This window comes from Dermacentor silvarum, chromosome 4 (genome assembly GCF_013339745.2).
Source record: "Dermacentor silvarum isolate Dsil-2018 chromosome 4, BIME_Dsil_1.4, whole genome shotgun sequence".
Classification (NCBI taxonomy): domain Eukaryota; kingdom Metazoa; phylum Arthropoda; class Arachnida; order Ixodida; family Ixodidae; genus Dermacentor; species Dermacentor silvarum.
This window is the reverse complement of record NC_051157.2, coordinates 38,677,194-38,703,782: the sequence shown is the minus strand read 5'-3', so window position 1 is coordinate 38,703,782 and position 26,589 is coordinate 38,677,194. Positions and strand designations below refer to the sequence as shown.

The 26,589-nt window shown below is 46.4% G+C and overlaps 2 protein-coding genes across 5 annotated transcripts in view; one reads left to right on the top strand and one right to left on the bottom strand.

The window, feature by feature from the left end:
* Positions 1–20,299, bottom strand: part of LOC119449817 (homeobox protein CDX-1) — a 34,354-nt gene extending 14,055 nt beyond the window's left edge. For 3 of the 4 annotated variants that reach the window (XM_049665456.1, XM_037713087.2, XM_049665457.1), the window contains exon 1: positions 19,735–20,299. In XM_049665456.1, coding sequence (XP_049521413.1) covers positions 19,735–20,155 — 421 coding nt within the window. In that variant the 5' untranslated portion in view covers positions 20,156–20,299. The remainder of the gene's footprint in view (positions 1–19,734) is intronic. The other variant, XM_037713088.2, reaches the window with a different exon arrangement.
* A 72-nt stretch (positions 20,300–20,371) lies between these two features.
* LOC119448565 (structural maintenance of chromosomes protein 3-like) overlaps positions 20,372–26,589 on the top strand; it is a 51,857-nt gene continuing 45,639 nt past the window's right edge. Inside the window, exon 1 of the mRNA XM_049665454.1 lies at positions 20,372–20,776. The gene's annotated coding sequence lies outside the window, so the exon portion shown is untranslated. The remainder of the gene's footprint in view (positions 20,777–26,589) is intronic.

The window sequence follows — 26,589 nt, the reverse complement described above, 5'->3', positions numbered from 1 at the left end:
GGGCGAGAGGACACACAGAAACGAGCGCCTGTCCTTGTTTCTCGAGGACAAGCGCTTGTCCTTGTTTCGCTGTGTTCCTGCTTCGCGCTGCACGACACAGCCTCTTGTTTCGCATAAGCCTCTGCACGATGGTCGACAGCTGCGCGTGCATGGACCGGTGGGCGCTGCGCGAGCGCCCGAGTGGGCGCGGTCGTAGCGGCGGCGGCGGCGGCGGCGGCGGCAAAGGAGATGATCCCGCGGATTAGCCGACGCAGCGGGAGAGGGATAGGGAGGCGAGGGTGCCCGCGATAAGCGCCCAACGCTATCGGCCGGAAGAGGGCCGTCGCCACCACGGCGCGCAAACAGTGGGCCAACCCGTTCGCTCGACTCGGGGTCTCCGCGCGGACCGGAAGTATACAGATGTATACTGTGCGGCCGAAAGTGTAAAGCTATATAGCTATAGCCTGCACATATGCGAGGGAGACCCCTGCCACGTGACGAACAACTTTGTTTTAAACTCGTTCATGCGCCGAAATTTGATTTCGCGAGAGGACTGGACAAGAACGGGGAAGAATGTGTGTACGTTTGAGGTGTACTAAGAAAACACCGTTGAATAAATATGAATAGATACAATTAAAAGCGAAAGGTGGTAAGCATACGCGACCATCGCGATGGCATGGTTTTCTGAACTTTAACTCTGGAAAACAGTTTTTTTTCCTCGATCAAAGGTTTATTTATTTATTTATTTATTTATTTATTTATTTATTTATTTATTTATTTATTTATTTATTTATTTATTTATTTATTTATTTATTTATTTATTTATTTACTTAAAAATACTGTGGGACAAGAAGTCCAAGTAGGGTGATCAGAATACACAAGAGTACTTATACAAAAGAACAGGATGAAACAAGTTAGTAACGCGCTTTTCACACAATTTCTTTCGTCATAAGGTATACGATTAAAAAAATATAATCAACTTGGTTATAATACAGCTCTAACATAAAATAACACCATTAATTACACAAATCGTATACAGGTCACGGGCGCTGGGGAAATGCTTCAGTTAGTTTATTCCAGTCAGCTATTGTTTCTGGGAAAAAAAGAGTACCGAAAAGTGTCAGTCCTTGCGGAAATTGGGGTTAGAGAATGCGAGTAGTGGTGTCGAGTGAGTCTGCTTATCAAGGGGGATACGTATGTCGCGGTGTCTAAGGCTAGCCTATGATTAATTAAGTTTGAAAGAAACTCTAGTCGACACTTCTTTCTTCGAATTTGTAATAGTTCAATGCCGTTTGCGGTTAGTAATGCAATAGGGTGGGGGGGGAGGGGGGGGTCAGTAGTTCTAAATTTATTGTAAATGTATTAGTGACCAATGTACTAATAGATGAATTTGTACTGGGGTGTTAACCACATTGACAATATCATTTATGTATAGCAAGAAAAGTAAGGGGTCGAGTACGCTCCCCTGCGGAGCGCCAGAAGTTACCGGAAGGTTTGTGGCAGGATCGTACTGGATTCATCCCATGGCTTTTGCCAAGGACGCGTTCACGGCTTACCTTTCCCGTTCCGCGCCTATAAGAGACAACAATTATTAACGCGATAGCGTTTAGGGTCCCGTGTCGCAGAAAATTCGGCGTCGGCAACCGGCGTTCGATCGAGGGAGGCGGAGAAGATCATCCAACTCATCTACCACGCAGCCCCTCCACGTGGTGCAAGGTTTTGGTGAACAAAAATTGAATTTCTCACAGTGAAATCCGTCAGAAAAATGGTAAAGTACGACTGTAATTTGAATGCATGAGAAAAACCTAATTCTGCTACGATGAAACTCAAACACAAACCCCTTTTCCAGCATTTCTATCATACCTGCGCGCGTCGGGGCAATAGCAAACAATTAATAAAATAATAAAAAAGATGCTGGGGCCTTCACATTTTAATATGACCACTTATATTGCCCCTGAAAAAACGTCTTTCCAGCATTGCATTCAGTTTAAAAGTGAAGCCGACTTTAAGGGGATCGGTGTAAACTTGGTCTTTGTAAGCTGGCTTTCCCACGTTCAGTGTTGCAGAGAATGAAGCCTACTTGCCGTATGCGAACGATGCGATGCGAACGGGCCCCGATAACGCTATCGTGTTCTACTCTTAAAGGCGAAGCTTAAGCGTCCTCCATTATTATTATTATTATTATTATTATTATTATTATTATTATTATTATTATTATTATTATTATTATTATTATTATTATTATTGTTGTTGTTATTGTTATTGTTGTTGTTGTTGTTGTTGTTGTTGTTGTTGTTGTTGTTGTTGTTGTTGTTGTTGTTGTTGTTGTTGTTGTTGTTGTTGTTGTTGTTGTTGTTGTTGTCGTCGTCGTCGTCGTCGTCGTCGTCGTCGTCGTCTTTAACACGTGGCACGTACCTAAACATTGGAACCTCTGAATGCTCATGCTGCTCTTGATGATCACTCTCATTTCTCAGTTCTGTTTTCATATGTACCGCAATGACGCTATAGTGTGCACAAAAGACTCTGTGTCTATTGTCGAGCTAACAAAAAATAATAATGATATTAATTCTAACTACAGGCGTCATGTCATGGCTGTAGATAGTTGCCGTGTCGAATTCAAAGGAAAATCAGCCTGAAAAAGAGCGCTGATTGACGGCTGCGGGGATTAATGCGTATCGATGGTGCAGATTGACGGGTGCTGGGAATTGCTATACTGACCAGCTGGGTGTTTCTCAACGTGCACCCAGAGCTCCCTGCACGAGCGTTTTTTGTAGTCTGCCCCCCTTTGACACGCAAAGCATTTCGGAACCTGGGAGTCAAGCTGGCGACCTCGTACTTGGCAGCAGAAGGTCATAACTATATACTGATCCACCGCGGCGTGTCTACGTGGAGGACACAGTGCGTGGTACAGGCGCGTTTTTCGTTCTTCACCCCCTTTCCGCTTCTTTTCCGCGCTGCCTTCACCACTCCAGCCACGATCAACCAAAAATACATTCGCGCGCCCGGGATTCGATATATACTCCAGGCGCCGGACATCTCCGATCCCCGATGAGTTATAGTTGTATGCCGGTTACAACCAGCATACACCTCATATTAAGGCAGTATCAAGAGACCAGACGATTCGCAAAAAAAAAAAAGTCTCCTAGAGACATTTCCGCGTTTTACATCTATTTGAATAGGAAAATTGGAGTTGCGGCCCCGAGCTAAAGCTTAATTCCTCTTAAAAAGCGATTATGCCCTTGATTCGGTAATGAGGAGGATACAGAAGTGGGATACAGCTGGCGGAAGGAAGACGACAAGATACTTCTGGGTACGTGGGCCGAATTGATGGAGCTTTTCACTCGTAAATGCTGTTTGCCACGGGCTGCCAGCCTTTCCTATTAACGTGTCCAACATCACCATCGGCTGGCATCTGGTCTTATACGAAGGGTTCTATATAGCGTAACAACATTTCCTGGGAATAAGGGCTCGTATTCACAAAAATGCATTTGTTCTAAATATGTTAGGAGTATTGAGAATGGCGCTTGAGTAATTGTATAGCGTACGCGATCTTTTCTGTCAATAAGGGACGATATCGCCACTGGAGCTGCTATGCTTTTGTGTATATATATATATATTCTGCACGACATCAAGCAACATGCATTCCTGAAAGTGTCGTGTGTGATCCAGCTCATATGTCACGGGGACGCCGTCACCACAATAAATAAACGATGGAGGCTGGCCTGCATGCATGGCGGGCCACACCAGAGAGAACATTTGAACTGAGGTGCTCCTGTCCATTATTGGTTCAATAAAACAGCCTATCTATAGTTATCTATCACGGGGGACCCGGGTTCACGCACTTGCCCATGTGAACGGCTACCAAGCACTCACAAAGATGCAAAAAAAAAAAATAAATCATATTAAATTTGACTCCCAGAGACTGCGCATTGGGTTATGGGGGACGCCGTATTAGCAGGGGGGTTCTGGATTAATTTTGCTAAACTGGTGGCTCTGTAACGTGCACCTCAATCTAAGTGCACAATAAATTTTTTTTCATTCTGCTCTCATTAGAATGACGGGCAATCAAAGGGATCACTGTAAAATAACTTACTCCCTTAAAAGCAAATAAGGGTGTAAATTTGTTTATAATTCACACCCTTACATGCAAAAAGGGTGTAAGGGTGTGAGCTATAGACAGATTGACACCGATTTACACTTTTAAGGGTGTCAATTATTTTACAGTGAAGCGCAATGGGAACGACCTCGGGCTCACCATCGGGGAACGCCATAGCCACGTGAGCCGCACTGTAAAATAATTTACACCCTTGAAAGCAAATAAGGGTGTAAATATGTCTATAACTAACATCATTACACCATTTTTGGGTCTGAGAGCGCCCGCTGTCTTTGGGATTTCTCTTGGCAAGGCCAAAGTTGACTACTGTAGCTTCGTCGTTCCTTCGATGTTGTCGGGGCAGATAGCCCCAAAATCATCCCTCATCGCGGTGGCCTTTTGTAATACCCGAGTCACGCGCGGGCGCGTTTCAAAGGCCCTTACGTCGAAGGCCTTTGAAACTTCCAAACTTTGTGGCACTCGAAGGAGTTGTGTTGCTGCCACGCGGCAGTTCCCAACGGCCACTGAGAGTTTCACTTGTTTCGCGCTCCGAACGGATTGCCCGATGGTCACCATACCAAAGCTGCACAAAAAACACAAGAAAAACGAACTGAAAATTCGTAGCACTATTCCAAGCAAAATTCCTAACTCGATGCTGCTAACTTTTAGACAATGTTTTTTTTTTTTCGTGTTGGTTCGAAAACTACGAGAAGGTGCGTCGAAGTTTCGAGGGAATCCCGGGAAACTCTGTCGACTCGATTGAATTTGTGACTCGGTGGTTCGTCGAATCTGCCCCCGTGGCACCGTTGAGTCGAAAGCCTATCGGTTCAAAGGCTCTGTCACTCAAGAAAGAAGAAACAATGACAGTATCTCTGGTTCGAGGGTCTTCGAAGTGCCCGTGTGACACCGGTATAACATAGGGCCTATAATGACTATATATATACATAATCAGTTGCGTAGAGTCTTTTTTTTTTTTCTTTTTTCCCGGGTTCGTGGCGAAGAATACGGACGGAAGAGAGATAGAGCGATAGAGACGACGAGGTGCCGAAAACGGCGGGTTGAGGCCACAGGATACGTTGACCCGAACTAGCCCGATAGGGGCAGCTTTGGCGTGACAAGGCGGCGCATTTTGTCGCCAGACTCGGACGACTTTGCTTCCGTTTACATTGCCGCCTATTTGGACGGCCGCGAGCAGCGCGGTGCAACAGCGAGTCAAAGGGAAGCGGCTTCGTCAAAAGAACGAGAGCGCGCTGAAAGAGAACGGTGTGGGGGAGCGGTAGGGGGGGGGGGGGGGACGTGTTTGCCGAGCGCGAGGATTTACGAGCGGCCCGATTAGGGGGCAGCGCGGCTGCCGGCGAGCCACGCCCCCCTGGTGGCCATATTTTATGCGCGCCGCAGCTGACGTCAGGCGTGGCGCGTGCGCGCGCGCGGCCTATGAGCCGGGCAACTGCAGCGGTGGCGACTCGTGACGCCAATCATGCATGACGGAGAAGAAAAAAAAAGAGGTCGCGTGTTTGCCGCTGATTGCCTTTCATTGCGCAGCGATGTCAACTGTCTCGCGTAAGTTTGTTACGCGGTGCGAGTTTGGGATCGCGGTCGAACGGTGGGTCGGTTCGTAAATAAGCACACTAACCTTTCTCTCTCTCTCTTTTAATAAGAAATAACGTACGCGTTCCACTGATGCCCGCACGTTGTACTTATGCGGCACAGGCTGAAGTCGCATCAGGTGCCAGGACAAATGGCGCGTAAGTTTGGTTTTCTTTTTTTTAATAATACCTCGAAGGCCCCTGTTGAGGGGTTTTACATGAGGGGTAGACACGTTGATATATTCTCTTAGGTACGTAATAACTAGACCTTAAAGAGTCACGGCTGCGTCATACTTCTGTGATATAAGAGCGAATTCACAATAAAAACTGAATTGTTTGTGAATATAACAACAATTAATATATATATTACTGCTTCTTGTGTGGTTCTGATACCTATGATCGTCGTTTTCTTTTTACGCAATTCTTTCCGTTATTTGATAATTTATTCTCAACGCTCACATGGCTATACTAGACTGACGAACAATTGTGACAGAGGACATTCCCCTGCGAATGCGTTCACGCTGACTGACTCTTTATTATTTTTATTCCCTTTCCTTCTTATCTATTCTTCCCCCTTTCCCCTCCCCAAGTGTAGGGTAGTCAACCGGGCACGTTCTTGGTTAACCTCCCTACCTTTTCCTGTTCGTTTCTCTTTCAACGCTCTTATTTGACTATGGTGATGCTGTCGTCGCAGTGTATGCATAAACGTCTGCATGGAAGTGACGTCGTTGCAGACGATATGCTATATATGTGGAACCGCGGCACAGGAAAAACATCTAATTTATTCATTCAATGCTTACGCTTATTTCCAGCAGCGATGTGGGTGCTGTGCACAGGGCCAACGCCACCTATAGATAGCACAAGGCCTGTTCACTCCGAACAATGACGTCATGCAGCCTGGCTGTGACTGCCACAGAATCTAATGGGGATGCTCCCGAGTAAGCAGCGGTCGATTTCGACGTCATCCGCTTTCGTCGCACCAGGTTTGACGATTGAAATTTGTGACCGAGGCAGCATGACGTCATGGATCGGAGTGAACGGGCCTTGTACTATCTATAGGTGGTGTTGACAGGACTGCTGTATGGCCTCCGTGACGTCACGTGCAAATACTTTCGTAGATAACTATATTTATCGGGAGAAGCGAACAAATGGACGCGTCGCTATGTCCACACGAGATGCAAGATGGAGCAGAAAGGTGCAATATGCGGTCGAGGCGCGCTCCGTGTCAGTATACGTCTATACATGTATATTGTGCCAACATTATTGAAGCGGCCACATCCGTCTCACTGACAGTATACTGCAAATGCAGCATGCATTGTTCTTGCCGGAAGGCCATATATAGTATACGTTGCACTGCTCCTCGCCTTTTGCGAAAGAAAGCGAGAAAGCGAACAACTCAAGAAAGGAACGTTATTGAAGGATGTCTCAGCTTGCCAGCGTCATTAGTTTAGAGTGCGCTAACTTGGCTGTGTCGTCGTGACGGTCAGTGCTGAAAGTATCTTGCCCAGACACATGGTGGGCGGAAGAACGGCGCGAACCGAGATACAAAGCGGCGGCGGTCAAGTGGCGTCTTTGATGTCGCCGATCCGCTATCGGCCGCAGCATGCGCCGCAGGTCGAGAGGGTGCCTCGGTGCCCGCGACGCCGTGCAGGCTGCAGTGACAGCAGGACCCTTGCCACCATATGGAGTAGGAAAGCAGCGCGCTCAGATCGTGCCCGTTATCGGGCTTCAAATGAACGACGAAGCGTTCAGCGAGTATCAAAACTCAAATATAGGCCTGAAACTTGCGCGGCGGAAGCGCGTCTTGAGATTTTGCGACACTCATCTCAACCTTGAACGCAGAAGCACATGCTGTGGTTAAGGCCACGGTATAATCTAGACTACCTATACAATGATGATGATGACGTATAGGAGACGCGAACGACGGCGGTGTAATCTATATACAGGTATGCGTCCGCGGCCTAATGGTTAGAGCATCGGGATTGATCTGTGCTGGGAACCTGGTTCGAAACCAACCATCTATATATCATGCATGGCACGATTTCCGATAGTTGTGGGAGTACGACGTTTTGGCAGTGCATCTGTGCAGTCGGTGGCGGTTAGATCACACCTCCAAAGTACAGGAAGAGGCCGAGAAAGATTCACTTTAAGCAGTCTACTTTATTACTATAGCTTATACGTCTCTTACGATTAGAGTGGGTACATGGCCACAATGGTCTTTTTCTAAACAAAATGACTGATTCCCTGAAGAAGGATTTCCCTGCTGGACCATTCGTTTTTATACTTCCGACCACAGGATTTATCGCTGCAGCCAGGTCATGTATGCATGGGTGTATATACATTCTCTTGTCGGCAATAACCGATCCGGCATTCTTACTGGAATATCAACACTGGCTATACCACTGGTGGAGTAAAATATTCCGTGAAGCTTGGCAGATGGAGGCGACGCTCACGAAACTGCGCTGTCGTGTTCCGAAACTAACATTTTATACGCACAGATATGGTCTTGCGCTTTCTCCGCCACGTATGTTCTGTAAAGAAATTGAAACGATTGATCACTTTCTACTGACTTGTCAGCGCTGTTCCTTCGTAAGGACTGCGTCGTAAATTTCACTGCACCAGTCTGGCTTGCCCTTGAATGTTCAGGTACTGTAATCACTTGGAAGATTCATATATATATATATATATATATATATATTGTGGGCGTTTATTACGTACGTCTTCTTCATCTGTATATTATCATCATGCACCATCCTATGTTGCGCGAGATCCTCATCTTCAGTTATGTGTGATCATCATCATCGGGTGTGTGCTTTTGCTGGTTCGCTCCCGAGTACTCGGGCCGAATAAACGTCGTGCCAACAGAGACGTCATAATATATATATATATATATATATATATATATATATATATATATATATATATATTTTCTCGGGCACATGCACCAGGAATGTATATAATGCCCTAAAAATTTAAAACACAGAAATCACACGCATGATTTTCTGCTCTTCTTCGTTTTATTTATCGAGATTTAAAAGTCCATTAAATTATAATACATTTTTGTGTGCGTCCCTCGCTTCTTGCCTAATCCCCCTTAGTGTGTATGCGCCTCGCTCTGAAGCAGTCATCATCATAAATAAACAATGAACTTGCTGACTGTACGTTACGCCGCTTTATTGTAGGTATGCGTCACAGAGACGAAGGATAACCATCCCTTTAGGTTTTATTTTGGTTTAATTATTTTTTTCAAAGTAAAAAGAAAACACTTGTAAAATCTCTCTGCTTCTTTTAACTAATCCCTCGTAGCTGGCAGGAGTCATTGTTTGGAAGCAAAACAAACAAAAATATACCAAAGGTGCTCTTTCGTGTTCTTTAGACAGAATTTACCTTTGCCGATTGTAGCCCGTCGTATGTAGGTGCGAATCTTTACTTGAGGTTGTATAATGACAGCCGCGGTGACTGCAGATATATATGCTGTCGGCGTCTCTCCTCTGGTGAGGGACAGCACAGAAAAGCCATCTTTTAAAGCGAAACTTTCTTTGCCTCTTGCCCACCACTTTGCGGGCGCTGACTGCTCTCTTGCAATAGAGTTACTGTATACGGGCTCCCTTTAGGGAAAGAGAGCCTAGACAGTAACTCTATCTTGCGCGATCGGCCGGCGCCAGAGGTAGCGCAAACCAAGGCGGCCCGGTAATAACACAAACACGTCTTGGCTCGTCATTTATTTGATTTCATTCCTTCGTTGCCATGCCTTCGTCATCGTCCCGTCGTCGGTACGCCGTAATCGTCACTTCGTCGTCGTCATGCAGCCGCCGTTATCATACATCGTCGTCAATGCGCCGTCACGATGACGTCATATGGTCGTTTCGTTGTCATCATTCCAGCGTCGCCATGCCGTCACCGTCACTCCGCCGTCGCCGCCGCCGTCGTCTTGTTGTCGTCACACAGACTCGCATTATGCAATATCGGACATCTTAGAAGCTCTACGCCATGCAGCTACCGCGCTTGACTTGGACACTCATCGCCCTATACGGTTTCTCCCAATTCTAAAACGAAGCTTTCGCTGACTCTCCCTTGGCAACATGGCGGGTGCTGACTGTCGGCTGATGTCCTATAGACGATGGACCGGTCCCGGAGATAGTGCAAGCCGCACGTGTTGGCTCTTTACTGGCGAATCCAGAAGGGGGTCCTTCGTTGGCCCGGACCGGCGGGTGATGTAAGTGCAGACGCATGCTCAAACACAAACAAAAAGGAGCGAAATCGTCTGCTACACGTGTGAAGGAGACAGAGGCTATATAGAAAAGGCCCGTCTTTGACACGCATCGAAGCTTGGTTTAAAACGAGAGCGTATATGCTGCCTCGTAAACGCGAAGCGGAGCAACGTCGATACACAGTCCATTGACTTGGAGCATGTGTGCACTCTTGCTCGTAAACGCGAAGCCGGCTGGCGGTCATACGCATGCATTGATGAGTCAGCAGCGTAACCGCACAGTATATTGGTTAACGGGAGCAAACAAATATATCGAGAAACAGATTGTGCAGGATGAGTTCAGTTCGGTGTGTATATAGTGTGCATGTGTAGTACATTGCAGTTTTTGTCGGACGTGTCTGAGATGTTCGAGTGCCTCAAGTTCACGTTGAGCGAGGCCTTCGGGATCGGCTAACGTTATTCAATTCCTTCCTCGTCTGACACTATGTGTACAAGCCGTGCGACATTGTATTCCACCTTCATGATCGGGCCAGGTCGAACAGACTTCAACGTCTCGTTGCCAGAGTACAAACGCGATTTTTGTGGTTTTAACGCATGGCATAGACGTAGGCACGTACGATTGTACAAGCGCTGCCACTGCTTAGCGGGAGCATGGAGGCCGCGGTATCGCTTCGAGGAGTACCCCACCACCGGCGCCACGTGAAGACCTGCGGCGCATGCGCAGTCAAATCGATTGGCGAAAATACCGTCGAGTCGTTTGCTATATGGTGAGTAGTCTGGCAAGACTGCACCAGGCCCTGCGCCTGTACAATACTTAGTCGTAGATGACGTCACAGTCCGTTTCTCACGCTATACTCTCATCCAGTATACCTATGTGGAACCAACCAATCGTCATCTCGCAAACTCGTGTCGAACGGCTGGAGCAGAATTGTTGCTGTCGCTGTCATGCGATCGTTGTCACCGTACGTCGTCTTACTACAGTCGTCACACACACGCTCGCCTTACGTACACAACTGATTGCCCTACACAAACATGTTGGTCCCCCTGGTGCCGTTTTGTGGAACTCCAAACGATGCTGAATAGCTATAGCTACCTGAAACATGCTTCGATTCCCACATCGATTCCCACAGTGCATGTGATCTGCATAATGTCGTTCGCTTGTTTTTGTTTTCCTTCGTTTACACAGAAGCTCTACAAAACACTAGCATTACGAGTCGAACCTACGACCTGTGTCCTGAACCTGAACAGAGCCGCTTGCGGCAGACACGCCTAGCCGATCTGGAGACGGCCAACCAATTTTGCATTCATATCGGCCTTTGCATAATTTATGCCGCCATAAATATGGTTGCCAGTTTTTTTTTTTTTTCGGCTCCTGTACTGCATAGCATTTGGCTCTAGAAAAACGTTCTAAGACGTATCGCAACATATTGGTTCACAATGTGTGAACAGTCACTTAAAGGGTGACGGAAGTGGAAGGAGGTGAGGAGGTGACCCTGAAGACTTGGGGATTGTTGACACTGGCATTCAGTGCATATACTCGATCACTAAGTTAATTTCTGGATAAGTGATCACTTCCCAAGTCTTACGATTTCCTTCTCTTCTCGTTCTCTCTCTCCCCCCCCCCCCCCCCCCCCTCTTGCCAGAGCCTGCACTGATATAGGACGCGAAATGCATTCGACTGTGCCAAACAGGTTTTGGCAGAACTCTCGCAGAGCCTTGCAGTCGACAAACAGCCGACCACTCACTATCGGGTGACAAAAATTTGCGACCTCTGCACCGCTAATATGCCACGGATCGGTCTCTCATGCCTCTAGATTCCAAAGTGGGCTCATCTATATACTTAGCCGTGTGCGCATCAGTTCCAACGGGCGTTTGGCAAAAACTGTCTTGCTTGTGATGTGACGAAATGCGGTGGTCGAGCTTAAATTTAAGGTGACATCATCATCATCATCATCATCATCATCATCATCATCATCATCATCATCTTTTATGTCCACTGCTAGACGAAGACCTCTACCAGCGATCTCCAATTACCCCTGTTTTGCGGCAGCTGACACCGCCCCATGCCTGCAAATTCCCTAATTTCATCACACCACCTATTATAGTTATCTGCCATCCACCACAGCGCTTCCCTTCCTTTGCCGCCCGTTTTGTAACCGGTTATTTGCCTTATACGCGTTACATGGTCTGCCGAACGCCATTTCTTAATTTCGATCTCTATTGGAATGTCGGCTATTGCCTTTTCTCTCTAGTCCACACCGCTGTCAATCCTGCCGTCCTTTAACGATATGCGCCTATCATTTTTCGTTTTATCGCTCGTTGCGTGGTCTTTAACTTGTCAAGATTATTGGCTAACCTCCAAGTTACTGCTTCACATGTTAGCACAAGTACAGGATACTATATATGATTGTACACTTTTGTACACTTTTATTTTGTACACTTTTCAAGCTGGGGGTCATGACTTGGTAATTCCTGCCGTATTCATTATTGTATTTGTTACTGAATTCAGTCCTTACGAGGAACAAGTGGGGGCGGGGCGGCGGTGGTGGCGGTGATGACCAAACGAGATGTTTAAGTGTAGCCTATTGAACTTATCAGACGCAGTGAGAACGATAATGACAATATATTGTCACGGGGATTCACAAGTACACGGGAGAGACAATATTTACAGGCTGCTGCTACCAGAGAATGGCTGACAGCATCTCACGAGGCATGTCCCGTCTTCTTCCTCTTCGCGTAGCACAGCGGTCCTTTAATGGCAGGCTCATACACAATGCCTCGTAACAATGTCAATGCGTATGACTGATATGAATCTCGAGCGGGATATCGACGACGCTCTGCCGTATCGGCATTCGAAACCAAGGCGGAACTACTCGCTGCATAGCCGTTTATACACGGCTGATCAAAACATCCTCCGAGGTCACTGCCGATGAAAGGAGATATGCGAGCGTAAAGAGATTTAATCTAGATACGCTCGCAGCAATGCACTGACTCCATAGCATTACCTCCACTTGCCTACATGGTATCACCCTATACCATGTAGATATAGTATATAGGCCACCAGGAAGTGGTTACAAGTGCACTGATAAATTCTGCCAAACCTGTGAGCCGAGGCAAAATCGCATGCTGAACGCATAATAACTGTGATGAAAGCCTTTGTCAGACAATAACGAGTAACGATTGTTTGTTGCATTCCGAGTGCACACATTGGATAATATGTAAATGTTATCGTAGGTGTTTTTCTTTATATATGTGTGTGCGTGTGTGTGTGTAAAGGCAGAGAGCAGACCCGAGGTGTGTTGATCGCCTTGTGCCTCGAAGCTGCGAGACGCCGAAAAATAGAGGACTCAAATTTCTATCGCAGTTTTGTTTTGTTACCTCACTCTTCGAGTATAAACGGCCCCACTAGCCTATAGTTTCCCATGTTGTCGCAGCTGGTAAACAACATTACATCCTGGGACTTTTAACGCACGCCCAAGTCGTCACAGCCTGGATTCGACCTCGCGACACCCAGCAGAAGGCAACAAGTTGCCACTGGGCCACTGGAACGGCTTGCAGACGACGGTGCAGACAACCGAAGAAAAGCTATCGTCTGTATAGCGCCCACACCAGCAGCAGCAGCAGTAGCAGCAGCAGACGCATAGCCTGGAGCGACGGGCGGCACGGGTCGCTTCAAAGGTGGCCTCCTCTGATGGCCACCCTGTAGACCTTTTCTGTCCTTTCACAGCTCCTTTCTCCCCGGCGTTCGTTCTTCGGCTTTTCTTCTTCTTTCTTCTGTGTTTTTTTTCTTGGTTTCTTTAACAGGCACAGATAGTCGTCGTTCATGCAGGGAGTGCGTGAACGAAGCAGAGGCGGCAAAAAAACGGCCTCTCTATCACGGAGTGTATAGGCCCTGAGGAAACGCGCTTTGTGGCCGCCGCCCTGCTCCAGGATGGTGTCTCGCAGACAACACGGAGTAGCAGACGACGCAGTTGCTATATATGACTGGAAGCATACAAATTTGCAGTGAGCAGGCATTTTGACACTATTTCGTGTTCTCCTTAGAAACGTTTCTTCGGGAGCGAACAGGACGAGAAACGAAGAAATAGAAAAAAAATAAAAAAAATTAATTACCAGGGTGCTGTTAACCTGCAGAACAAATTACATGCTGCTGTTTATATTGTTGCACCTGCTGTGTTTGGGAAACTGGGGAAGGATCCCTAAAGACGAATGACAGCCAGAATCCGTATAGTCGCGATGGTCGGTTGACCTGCTTCATCGGAATGCGCTGAGTAGAATTGTATATAGGTATCCATGCGCTTCGCACACCAAAAGCGAGGGCCTCCCTCACAGTAATAGAAACCAATTCCAAAGTCAGTGCTTTGTACCTTACTGCCAGCGTCAGAAGCGAACACTGACGTGATTGCGTCATTTTTGGAGAATTATGGTTATGCTCTCTAATTATGATTATGCTCTCTGATAGCTTTTATAGGAGTGGACACGTCTTGTAGTTTACGGTGATGTTATATGCTGTCCGGGCGGAAAGAAGATAATCGCGCGGCATATATACTGCTGCTGAAACAAATGAATTGTCATAGCGACCGCCTGATTCTGCGGGCTGGAATAACGATGTCTCAAATGCTTATATATACCATGACACCGAGTGACCTCAAGCCACAAACGCTTTGTCTTTGTATTTGTTATATAATCTCAACATGTTGTCACGCTCAACTTCCTTTGGAACCCAGCAGGTTACCGTAATAGATGTTTATACCCATGTGTTATCTGCATTACACGAACTGCCGGACTGATAATAATCCCAGGGACTGTATTATACCATCGACCCGCGTATGATGTCTAAGCTATGCATATTTATCTTTTGTTTTTCTTTCATGTCTTAATACGCCTGCCGCTTTATCTTAGATTTTCTTTCTTTTCTTTTTTTCTTTTTTGTATAATTTTACTTTTCATATCTCGTTGTGCGGTTCTATATAGAACAGATACAGCGTATACAGTTTATACATTCTTGTATGTTTAGAATGCACGAATGTCCTCTTTAGATCAGATGTTGTTTTATTCCCATAGAGAGCATATAGTGCGGTTGGGCTTGTTCAGGCCGAATACAATTTCTTAATTGCGATATCTGCCCTAAAGGGAATAATTATAAAGTGAATTATCAATTCTTCTAAATTAACTATATCTTGGACATAGCGATTTCTCAAGCATCTTAACTGCGCCTCGTCCAGAAACTCGCTTGAAAAGGCGAAACAGTGTTATCTGTCACATACACTTTTCGTCTTCAATGAATAACCAGGCATGCGAGGTATGATATATCCTCGCAGAACGTGCTTGCTTTAATGTTTTCCCTTTAAAACGCTTTCTGTATATTGCCAACCATGCACAGTATCACAAAAACCGAAGACGAAGAAAATTGAACTTGGGCTTTCCAAGATATGTTGCGAACGTCTACCAAAACCCTGACGCTCTGCACACATCTATACGGCCCTCCAAGTAACGATAAAGGAAAGGCGCCGACCGGCGACCTTGCGTATATTAGCGACAGGAAATGAGTGCCCGCGTTCAGCAGCTGTGGCTCCGTTTAAATGGGGCCGTGAGACTCGGGCCGAGTCGTCTTGTCGAGCTACGAAATCCGGTCCTCGAGTTCGTGGAAACGCTGTAGCGTATCGGACCGGGGGAGCGCCGGAAGCCATATTAAAATTTTCCCACCAAATTAACGAAAATTATGGAATGTTTTGCATGAAAGTCGGATATTTTTTTCCCCCTCCAGTTTGCCCCGCAGCATAGATGTGTATTTAAAGGAAAGCGTAGAGGCCCTCCTCATGTGTAAATGGCCTTAGCGACAGTATACGTTGGCTCATGGACTAACCTGCAGGTCCGTACGTATTCGCAAAACAGCTATTACACTATAGGGTTCTTCATAAGAGCCAATCCTGAGGCTGCACATATCATTAGCGAAGCCGGGCGACCAAAAGCAAAGAACACTTACGAAAGAAAGCTTTTGTGAATAAGGATCCTGGATTTGGTGATGCTCTTTATAGTGACCCTTTAACTTGGTGGAACGGCTTGCGAAGGGACCAAAAATGCGTTCAGGAGCCGCTTGTGTGAACACTTTCAATTGATTGATTGGTTCGTTGATTGATTGATTGATTGATTGATTGATTTTAACGTTCCAAAGCAACAGGATCTGTGAGATACGCCGTAAACGGGATCTCGATTGATTTCGACAACTTTAGGTTCTTTAACGCGCACCCGAAATGAAAGGATAGGAATTCACCCCCGTCGCAATGCGCTCGCCGCGACGGGAAATTGAACCCGCGACGTCGTACGCAGCAACAAAACGCCATGTATCAACTGAGCCATAGCGCCGGGTTGCGCGAACCACTTTGTGACCCGGTAAGTTGTTGCGCCGTATAACTTGTCGAGTGACAGAGGGGAGCGATATGAACGGCGAAGCTTTCGACTTTTGACACCGGGCAAATTACTGTGCAGCAACATATATACTGTCACGTGGGCGAGGCTTAACTGCGCTATAGTTTACCCGTGTGTTAATGAAAATAAAAAGGACGCTTGCTTCGTAAACGAAATTTGAAACGGAGCAACGACGACGCTGCGTGCCTTCTGTGCGCAACTGAAGCAATTCCTTACGCGCTGCGCTCTTTTTGTACGATTTTGTGCAGCAGTGTTAGTGTTTTGTTTCGCTTCCATATACATATACGCGAGACAGCAATAAGCGTCAGTTCTCAGAGCTATATGCTCCCAAAAGCGTTTTCCACAAACGACAGTAAAATAACTTTTAGTCGGAATGTATACGGCGCAGTGCAGCTTATACCACGCATCACTCATGGAAATTCCTTAAGATATACGTATAACACCCTAAGCAACGCTGAGTGCCCGACGACGGCAGCGGCATAGCAACCGCACACGACGACGTCAGTTGACACCGTCGTGAACGTGATGATGATAGGTGTGAAAGAAGAAACTGAATTTGGCTCACATGTATTAGCAGCAGTTTTCGTATTAAAGTGATTTCGTTCGATATAATCGATGTTCAGGCGACCGCAAAAGGCTTGGCTGACCACAGGTTTTTCAACATATTTGGGGGTAAATGCACCAGCAGGTAACTTTGCTTGACAAATTTGGGATTTGAATACGGCTTGCGCAGTGTTGTTTCTGGTATGCGGTGATCGTGTTCTTTTTTTTTTTTTTTTCACTGCCCAGAGTTTCTCTCTGTATTCTTGCTATGACAGTTAGTTTCTTAAGAAAACGTCCCTTTATGCATTGAAGCACAAAATTAACTGGTACGCTAATGCATTTCTCCGCAAAGTTCACGAATTAATATCTCTAAACTGGTGTCATCCTGAGAATTAATTCCAAGTGGATCCGCCTTGCGAACTCCGCGGCTACAATTCGTAAGTTGCAATATGGGCCATCAGGTAATTAGGTAAAAACTTAATTAGTGAATTTTTGCTGATTACTAGATTATGCATTTCAATTTTTTTTTTCTTTTTTTTTTTTGTGCACGTAATGTCCGCCTCTTCGAGTAGACCATGCAGCTCATTAGCTAGAATTGGGCTATATCTGCCACAGGCAACCTTAAATAAACTTTGAAAGTGTTCGCTGAAACACCCTGTATATACTGAATGATGAGGTGACACTGTTCATTACTGCAGCGATTGATTTATTTAGTGTTCGCCGAAAAGTAATCGCATCAACGCGAGCCGACATTGAGGAAGATTTCAAACAACAGGTGAGCGTCGATGTGGCCGACTGGTCGGTTCACGACCGCAGACGAATGATGTGGAGCAGAGGATGCAGAGACGTTCATTTAAAAATTTAGAAAATAGTAATAAATTCTGGAGTTTTACGTGCCAAAACAACGATCTGATTATGAAGCACGCTTTAGCCATGATCTAACTAGCGACCTCGTGCTTAGCGGCATATCACTAAGTTATATACAGCGCGACGGCTGAGACGTTCATTTCAAAGGAGAGAGGATATTGAAAAACGCCTCGTTAAAAAGCTAAGCAAATTGTTGGGCGAATCGGTAAACGTGTTCATGAATAGGAACAATTTCACAAGATTCAAACACTAGGAAGAAGTATACAAGGACACGGTGGCTCATGAAATGCTTGACGTATTTTACATTTGAGCAAGTCGTCTGCGAAGCATTATAGTGACACATGCGTTTATCTAAGCAAACAGTGAATGTGATTTGATTAGCAGAAACTTAATTCCGCGTGACCTAACGATTCACCATTGTGCCTGCGGATGTCTAAAGGGCAATGTCGCATATAATATGCGCCTTGTAGAATAGTAATAATAAAGGAAACTGTATAGTTGTAAGTCTTTACATCTTCGTTGGTGTGTGGTCTTCTTCGTGCTCGTATTTTTAAATCCCCCCCCCCCCTCCCCTATTCATGAATGTGGTAACAGGCACCGAAAAACATTTCACTTGCGTGAGCGGGACATGCAAACGTAGACCTGTGGGACCATATCACTCTAAAAAATGTTGCACCCTCAAGGGTGTTGGCTTGTCCCATGGGTCCCTTGTCCCCTTGTGTTAGGGCTTTAAACTTCTTTATAATGTACTAAACTTCTTTATAATGTACAACAGAGCTCTAACTAGACGTGCGATGAGAAAAGGCATGGTTGAAAATTGTCTAATATTTGACAGCCTTGGACGCACAGAAATATCTCACAAGAAATGTTTCCAGGCATAGCTTTGAAAGTTTCTTTAATGTACTTTTCGCGTCGCCTGTCGCAGCTATCGTCATATTTTACTTGCTGGAAAAAGTCGGCAAACAACTGGTACCCTTCACTGGTACCCACCAAAAGTCGGCAAACAACTGGTACCTTCACGGGTACCCACCAACGATTCGATTTTACCCCTTCAACGTAAGTGTCAACCAAACAACTGTAGGACAACCAAACAGCTCTTATATACTCATAAAGGTGCACGTCAACATTTTCGGTGCAATATAAAGTTTCTATCAAACAGAGGTCCTACGAAGTGCGCACGAACGTATCAGAAACGTAACATGGTTGGCGCCCTACATTTCTGCGTACTGGAATATACATTCGTATATTCCGGCGCTATACATATATCGAAATGCAATAAAGCGAAAGTGCCTATAGGCGGTATAGCCCCTGTCAATGTGCACGCATTGAATTCGAAAACGGGAGCGCACCTGTATGACACGCTATATAGGAAGACCGCGAAGCGGCACTCGCCCCGTCGTATCTGATGATATACGACGGCCATTAAAAAGACAAGCGACTTCTATACGGTAGCGGCTGTAGGTCTTTAAACGATTCGGCTGCGAATGGCTTCCCACCATTCGCACCGTTTACAGCTCGTCCGATAATCTGAGCCGAGGAGGGGGACGACCGCGGGTACACGCTTTCAACAACCGTCGTCGGCGGGTGGGCTCGGAGAGCAGCCTCCCCGCATGGAGAGGTCCCTGCGGAACAATTGCGTACCGCTGTGAGTTACGGCTTAAGTGACGTAGACCGCTACGAACGGGCAGGCTATACACTTGTCTGTAGCTAACGACCTTATAAATGTTTTCGGGGCTGATCGAGCGTGTACGTTCGCCCGTCGACGAGTGTCACGGATATGAAAAAAAAAACGTATCTCCAAATGAAGAGAGCCTCCCGTCCTCTGCTTGGACCCCACTGACGTTCGCGAAGTGGACGAACCAGGGGGTTCGCGAGGGACCTTATATAAGGATAACACTACCGCGTTCAATCCATTCTGGGGGGCGTATGGTCGCAGGACCAGATGACGCGAGAAACAAGAGCACGTTCTCTGATGAACAAGAGCACGGTCGCACCGGGCAGGCGTATACAGTGGAGGAGATGCTCACCGGGGTTCGGCTGCACCTGGTACGAGGGCTTCATCATCCACTCGTAGGGCGACCGTGCGGGCGCCGGCCTGGACACCGGCTGCGGCTGCACAAGTCCCGGTGAGGGCGTGCCGCCGCTCAGATCCGACGGGGCCAGGCCGGAGTCCGGGCTCGTGGTTGGGGGTTCGGGCACCGCCGCGTAACCTCCGTACAGGCCCTGCGCCGTGGGTTGCGGCTGCTGCTGCTGCTGCAGGGCGGCCCAGTCATCGTAGCGGTAGCCGCCGCCCCCGGTCCAGTCGACGGCGTCTACCAGGCCCCCGTGCACGGCGGGTCCGAATCCCGCGTACTGCGGGGGCGGCGAGCAGCTGGTCGGGTAGCAGGTGGCCGCCGCATACTGGAAAGCGGCCGCCGCGGGCCCAACTTCTTGCCGCGCCGGGAACATGGTGAGCTCTGCTGCCGGCGAGCGGTCGCGGTGAGCGGCGCGGCCCCGGACGGCCTAGCGGGCCCATTGGACCCCGCCTCCGGGGGGACCGCCCAGGCCGTGGGCCGGCCCCGCGCGTACCGCCTCGCGGGGCACGCGACGGCAGCGCTGCTTGCGCCGCTGATTTACGGGGTGGCCCGTCCGCGGTTGGAAGGCGAGAGATGAGAGGGCCCCGATTCACGGCCTGCAGCCGCTACCCGCGCGGGTCTGCGCGAGCTGGCGCTGGGCCGTGGATGGCGCTGTATCGAAGAGCACACACAACGGGCCGCCGCCGCCGCCCGCGTTTATTGTTTTACCGTATGCAGCGTCGATGATGCTTTCCGGTGACACCCCCTTCTCCGGGGTAGTCGTTTGACCCGCGCCGTTTCACGCAAGCACACTATAGACGGGGCTTCCCTAAATGACACACACTCACGTTTCTCAAGCTTCGCTTATAGTGTATACACTGTCGTTTTTTTCTCAACGTGGGGGTCAACAAGGTGTGGATGTATAGTTGTGCGGGTCTGTTAGCGTTCATCCTGTCGACAGCGTGACAGACGAGGCGAGGCTCATGTCGGGGGCCCCTGCACTGAACTGGACGAGGTGAGCCGCTATTCCGCTTTTTCCGCTATTCGGCGACCTGTTCTTCCTAAATGTTCCGCGGCCTGCATGTCGCGATATGGGATCGCAGAACGATAGATGCCAGAGAGCCCAATTAGGCGACACCTGTTTCCAAATGCGTTATGTCGCCATCGGCCTTTTCTTTATTTTAAGTTCGATGAAGGGCAAATGCTTCTTCCACGGGTCTCTGATTTAACCCTATTCGGCTTCAACATCAATCACTCTACCTCCTCTACCATCCCCAACTGCGTTTTCCTTCCCTTAGCAGCATTTTAGTTCTACGCGTCACGTGACCTGTCGAACTTAACTTCTTCCTCGCGATCTAAACTAGAATATAATTGACATGTATCTGTGCTCTAATCTATACTATTGCCTTTTCTATCGCCAAACGTCACGTCTTCCAATTTCCTTTCCATATCTGGCTGTGCAATCCTTTGTTTGCTTACTTGCCTGATTTCTTTCTTTCTTTCTTTCTTTCTTTCTTTCTTTCTTTCTTTCTTTCTTTCTTTCTTTCTTTATTTCTTTCTTTCGTTCTTTCTTTCTTTCTTTCTCTCTTCCTTTCTTTCTTTCTTTCTTTCTTTCTTTCACTTCCTCCTCGACAGATTCGTACAAGTAGCGGGATAAAGCGACTACATAGCTTTATTTTCAAGGAGATCGGTAAGCCAACTTTTATGCGCGGCTGGGCAGTGTGCAGGTGAAACGAACTTTAGGGGTGCTATTCTGTACGTTGTCAAATTACGCCTTATTGTCAAATTGTGTAATGGTAGAATTTTGAGCCAATCAGATAGGCCGTAGGAGCCCTCTGCCTCAATCAATGCTGACAAGATCGAAAGTTCGACAATACAGCGGAATTTGGCAATGTCTGAATACTACCCCAATAACTACGGTTTATGGAGCCGATGCAAACACCGACATTTATATTTGGCTGCGCTCACGCTGCCGCACGTGTCTTTACATATTTTCTTAAGATCGGCTCGTGATGAACGTCGCTTATAAGTGACCCTTAATTACTGATTCATTTATTGCGAAAAAAAAGCGTTATTTTCTCACCAGAATCTTCACCAAGCTTTCCCGTTCATTTGTAGACACGGAGAAGCGTACAATTATTATTTCATTTACTCACGTCCGAATGTACGTCAAAGTGTACTCTTTGTAAGGACATGTAAAAATTTACGTCATACGTAGAATGTTCAAGATGTCGACATGTGGGATTCCCAAGCAAAAATGCATGGTACCATGCATTTGAGATAATTGACACTTGGGCCATGCATGCTCGCTATGACATCTGTGAAGCGTGTATGTCGTTCATGCTACAACCATTCACCGCGCAGTATTATATATATATATATATATATATATATATATATATATATATATATATATATATATTATGAGAGCGTACTGTAAGCGAACAAGCAGTGTTGGGAAGAGTAACGTTCTCTACAGAGGTATATATAAAAATATTCACTAATTATCTTTTCTTTATTTATTCCATTTATGGCACAAGTTGCAGTTCACTAGTGAAGTGATGTCATGCTTAGCAGAAACCCTAAGACTAGCACCACTTTCGAAATATACCCATCCCCAAAATATGCCAGAAAATGCCTTGGCGTTTGGGTTAAGATCTTCCCGAACTGCTCGAGGAAGGCTTTTGGGAAAACCGGTAACTGGTACGGCAAATGTTTTCCGTGCACATTTTAAAGACGATTTTTTTCGAGTATGGTGCTAGTCTTACAAAATGTTTTCTTTTTTCTAAGCAGACATGACTTCGCTACTGCTCCACTTTAATTTCGCAAAAGCAAAATGTTGCGAAAGCGAATAATTCAAGAACTAATTAGTGAATATTTTATTTAGCTACCTTGACATTTCTATATCTCTTGAAGGTAACTTTCACCTCGTGCAGATATCTACCTGAATAATAAGCGGAACAATTACGCACACTGCCACTGGCGATTTATAAAACAAAAATTATGTTCTCAAGAAAGAAGAAAAGAAGGCAGGTTATGTTGAATAGATACATAAACGTAAAGTACCTATAAAAAGCCATAATATATTCACATTGTGTGGCATATTATGTAACCAGTTTGCGCGAATGACACTCTTCACGGAGTGAACGATCGATGACAGTGAATGATGTGTCGGTATACCAGTGGTCGCTGTCGTAAAGGGAGTGCAGGGTTGACTACGTACAGGATACTTGCCGATGGTCGTGTCATTGTCGCGAAGCTGGAAAACAAACGTACTATCAGCGTAAATTCAAACGCGAAGAAGTCTAAAACTATTGTGTGTTGCCTTTCCAGGTTCTACAGCGTTTGCAATCGTGGCTCGCATACTTTATATAGGCCCCAAAACGTGCCCTTGGCGTTTGGGACTATAAGCCATGCTCAGACACCGTCTACATAGTGATTCCACGTTGCACTCCCATCTCATTGCGCGTACCAGGTATTCTGATTGGTTTATTCTTGATCGCGCTTCAATGTGTGCTGGTATGACATGCATATTCGTAGGCCACAGCTAACACCGCAATTCCAGTGAATGAGGGTAGTCACTTGGGCTTGTTGGTATGGCATCGGCTACTCTGTCGTAGCGCAGGCAGAACGACAAGGACACAGAAAGGCGCCTTAGACAGCGCTGTGTGTTTGTCGAATGTGTCGTTGTCGTCCGGCTTCCACTACATACAACAAAGTAGAAGAACCGCAATTCCTCCGAGCACACTACAGTTTGAAGAAGCCTCGCTGTTGTTTTTTATATTTTTAGAGGGGGGGATACGCACTCGTCGGCGAAGGCAATAGAGAACACGGATCCTGCAGGACCACGTGAACGCGCTCCTTGTCTGCAGTGTCACGTGACGATGGTGAGCCAACGTTCTTTCGAGGGACATGCAGGGTGTTTGCTTTTAAAGAAAGAAAGGAAAAAAAAAAAAAACGGCGCAGCTAGTATATACGACCGACAGGAAACTGCGCGTGCGTCAGCCGATGTCTGGGTGGGTGGTACAAATCACAGTTCGGGAAGGGAAGCGCACATTCGAGGTGACCGTTGGTGCCTGCGGTACCGCCCACAGTCGCGCTCTCGCCCTTGCCTTGGCGCGACGTGTGGCTGAAGGCGACCCGCGCGCTGCTGCGAAGCGCGCTCACCTCTGCCGCGTGTCACCATGCATCTACAGGCCTGCTGAAGCCGACGCCGCAAGGCGACATATCGATTATGAGGCCAAAAAAAAAAAAAAACGAAAATGTATACAAGGTGTTTCGGAAAAATGGGTTCGAAATTTCTCGAATATACGTCAAGAAGGTGAACTAACTACGCGATTTCTTCGAGATCTTGCTTTAACGACAGCAGCGTCCATGTTAGGAAAAGAATTATATTTAGTTATACAAGTCGGGGTATTGCATAATGACCATCTGGGCCCTTAGTCGACCAGGCTAGCAGTAGGGTCACACAATGTCGATAAGCATGCTACGTAATACAGCGTATGTCATCTTTATGTACGAGCGTACAGGAATAATTTATAAAAAATGTTAGAGTAGTACTACAATACTGTAGAAATACACGAGATATACAATCACCAAAGGAAACACGGAAATTCAGAGAATGGTAATAGTATAGCGTACAATACAGAAACAACTTGGTTTATAACGGTAAAGTGTATGTGTCACGTTTAAGGTATTGTTTAGCATAGCTTATGAAGTGTACGCTGTTGCTAATACTCAGTGGTGAAAAAATTTCATATCTATAGCTCCTGAGTACACAAGTCTGCGCTTTCCGTAAATATTATCACTCAATGGGAGGTTGAGGGAAGTCTAAAAATGACTTTTAGTGGGGAAATTAGGTCGTGCAAATATCGAAGTCAAAAGAGGCACATTGTTTTCTGTAAGTATGCTTAAACCATGCAAGCAGCAAGCAATCTTGTAATCACGCACAGCAAAAAAGAAGAAAAAAAGAGAGAAAACAAGAGACTTGATGCAGTAATTTGACAAGAGGTTACAAACATTCGAATTATTGCCCTTTTAAACTAATTTAGTACGGAATGAAGTTTAACGCTACGCTTGGACCCCCCCCAATCAGTATTCATAATCGTCTCTATAGAATAGCAAAACGCTGGCGCTGATCATTTCTGCGGAGGAACGCGGATTCCGGACAATTTCAATCAGGACACTGATATGAAAAAGAGCGCAGCTGTCACGCCCTATATGGTAAAAGCCCTCGTGTGACGCGCAAGTCAGTCTGGAAACCGTTATGAAATATTCGGACAACGGCCCGGAGCTTCAATTGTGTCTCGCTTTGGGATAGATCGTCGTATGCACTTTCAGTGAAAAGTTAGCCTAATCTTTATGGTCGCTTGTCAAATTACGGCATCGAGTCATTTTAATATGTACGCCGCTGTGCTATAAGAGCAACCCAGAGGAAGCCGCTCAAGTATACCTTTCCTTATATACTTAAAGTAAAAAAAATCGATCTCAATTTCTGAAACACCGTTATATGCATATACGCAGAGTGCCACGTATACGCGCCACATGCGTAATTAAGGGTCAAACCCACGATTCTGCTCTACAAGTTGCGCCGTATACGAAATAGACGGATGTGGGGTAATTTTATCCACGCGAGATTCTAAATTGCACCCAAAGCTCAGTAAACGAGAGTTTCGGCATTTTACCTCCATCGGAAAGCGGCCGCGCCAGTCAACCAGGAATCCGAGACTTCAATCGTAGCAGCCGAATGGCATATAGCCGCTATATAGCCGCGTTTATATTAACGCGACAGTGGGGTTTCGCATCGCTATTCCGGAGCATCGCATCCACGCGTTTACATGAATACGACACTATAGCGTATCGCATGTCTTAGCGCATCACGTATATACTGTGTCTGTGCGACAGCGTGTTGGTGTGACACATCCTCTCCTCGATTCGAAACAAGCCGGAGACATGTTTCCTGCCGATTTGAGTACAGAGCGCACGGAGGCAGCCGTCTCTGTCCCTCAATGAGACACGCCAGCGTTTACATTCATGGCGCGAGACAAGTTATCCCATCTTGAATGACCCTCTCCTGACCCATTAATGCGATTCGCTTTCATAGCGCGTTAGGGCTGTTTACATGGATGCCATGCGCTAGCTAAACTCTATATGCGTCACTGTCGCATTAATGTAAACGCGGCTCGTCACCTAACTCGTCACTAAAAACAGATGTCGCAATCGTGTATGCGGTATACATATATTATAATGTCTAAAGTGCATACACAAATAAAATGTATTATGGTTTACAGCTCACGTGATAGTGATAAAATATTTACGAAAGTGTTTCTGGAGCCACGTTGACAAATTAGTGGTATTTGTCAGAACTGTGTATACGTTCTTGGCGCCCTAATTCATGCGGCTCACGTTATATAGTGATATATTCTAACAGCGACAGCTGCTATGCATGGGCTCACTACCCAGGTAATTATGATGGCTGCCCGTTGTCCATCACTAGAATTTCATTATCATTTGCGAAAAAATTCTAAAGAAATATTGTTATTGTGCCTCGAGGATTCGAACTTAATTACGACCAACAGATTAGCAGTGCAGGATTTTATACATCTCAGCCACTGTTTCTCTTTTTTTCATACATGCCATTTATTTCAGCGAGTTAACATCGTATGCGAGCATTAAACAGGCAAGAGGTGATACATCCCATGTACTTTAGAAAGACCCGAAAAGCACAGTTTTTATAGGCTGTAACAGATAAAGAAAACGAGCATATTTGCTCCTAAAAGGGAGGCAGCGACAGACAACTAATCAATCGAGGGTACCAGTCCGGTTGAA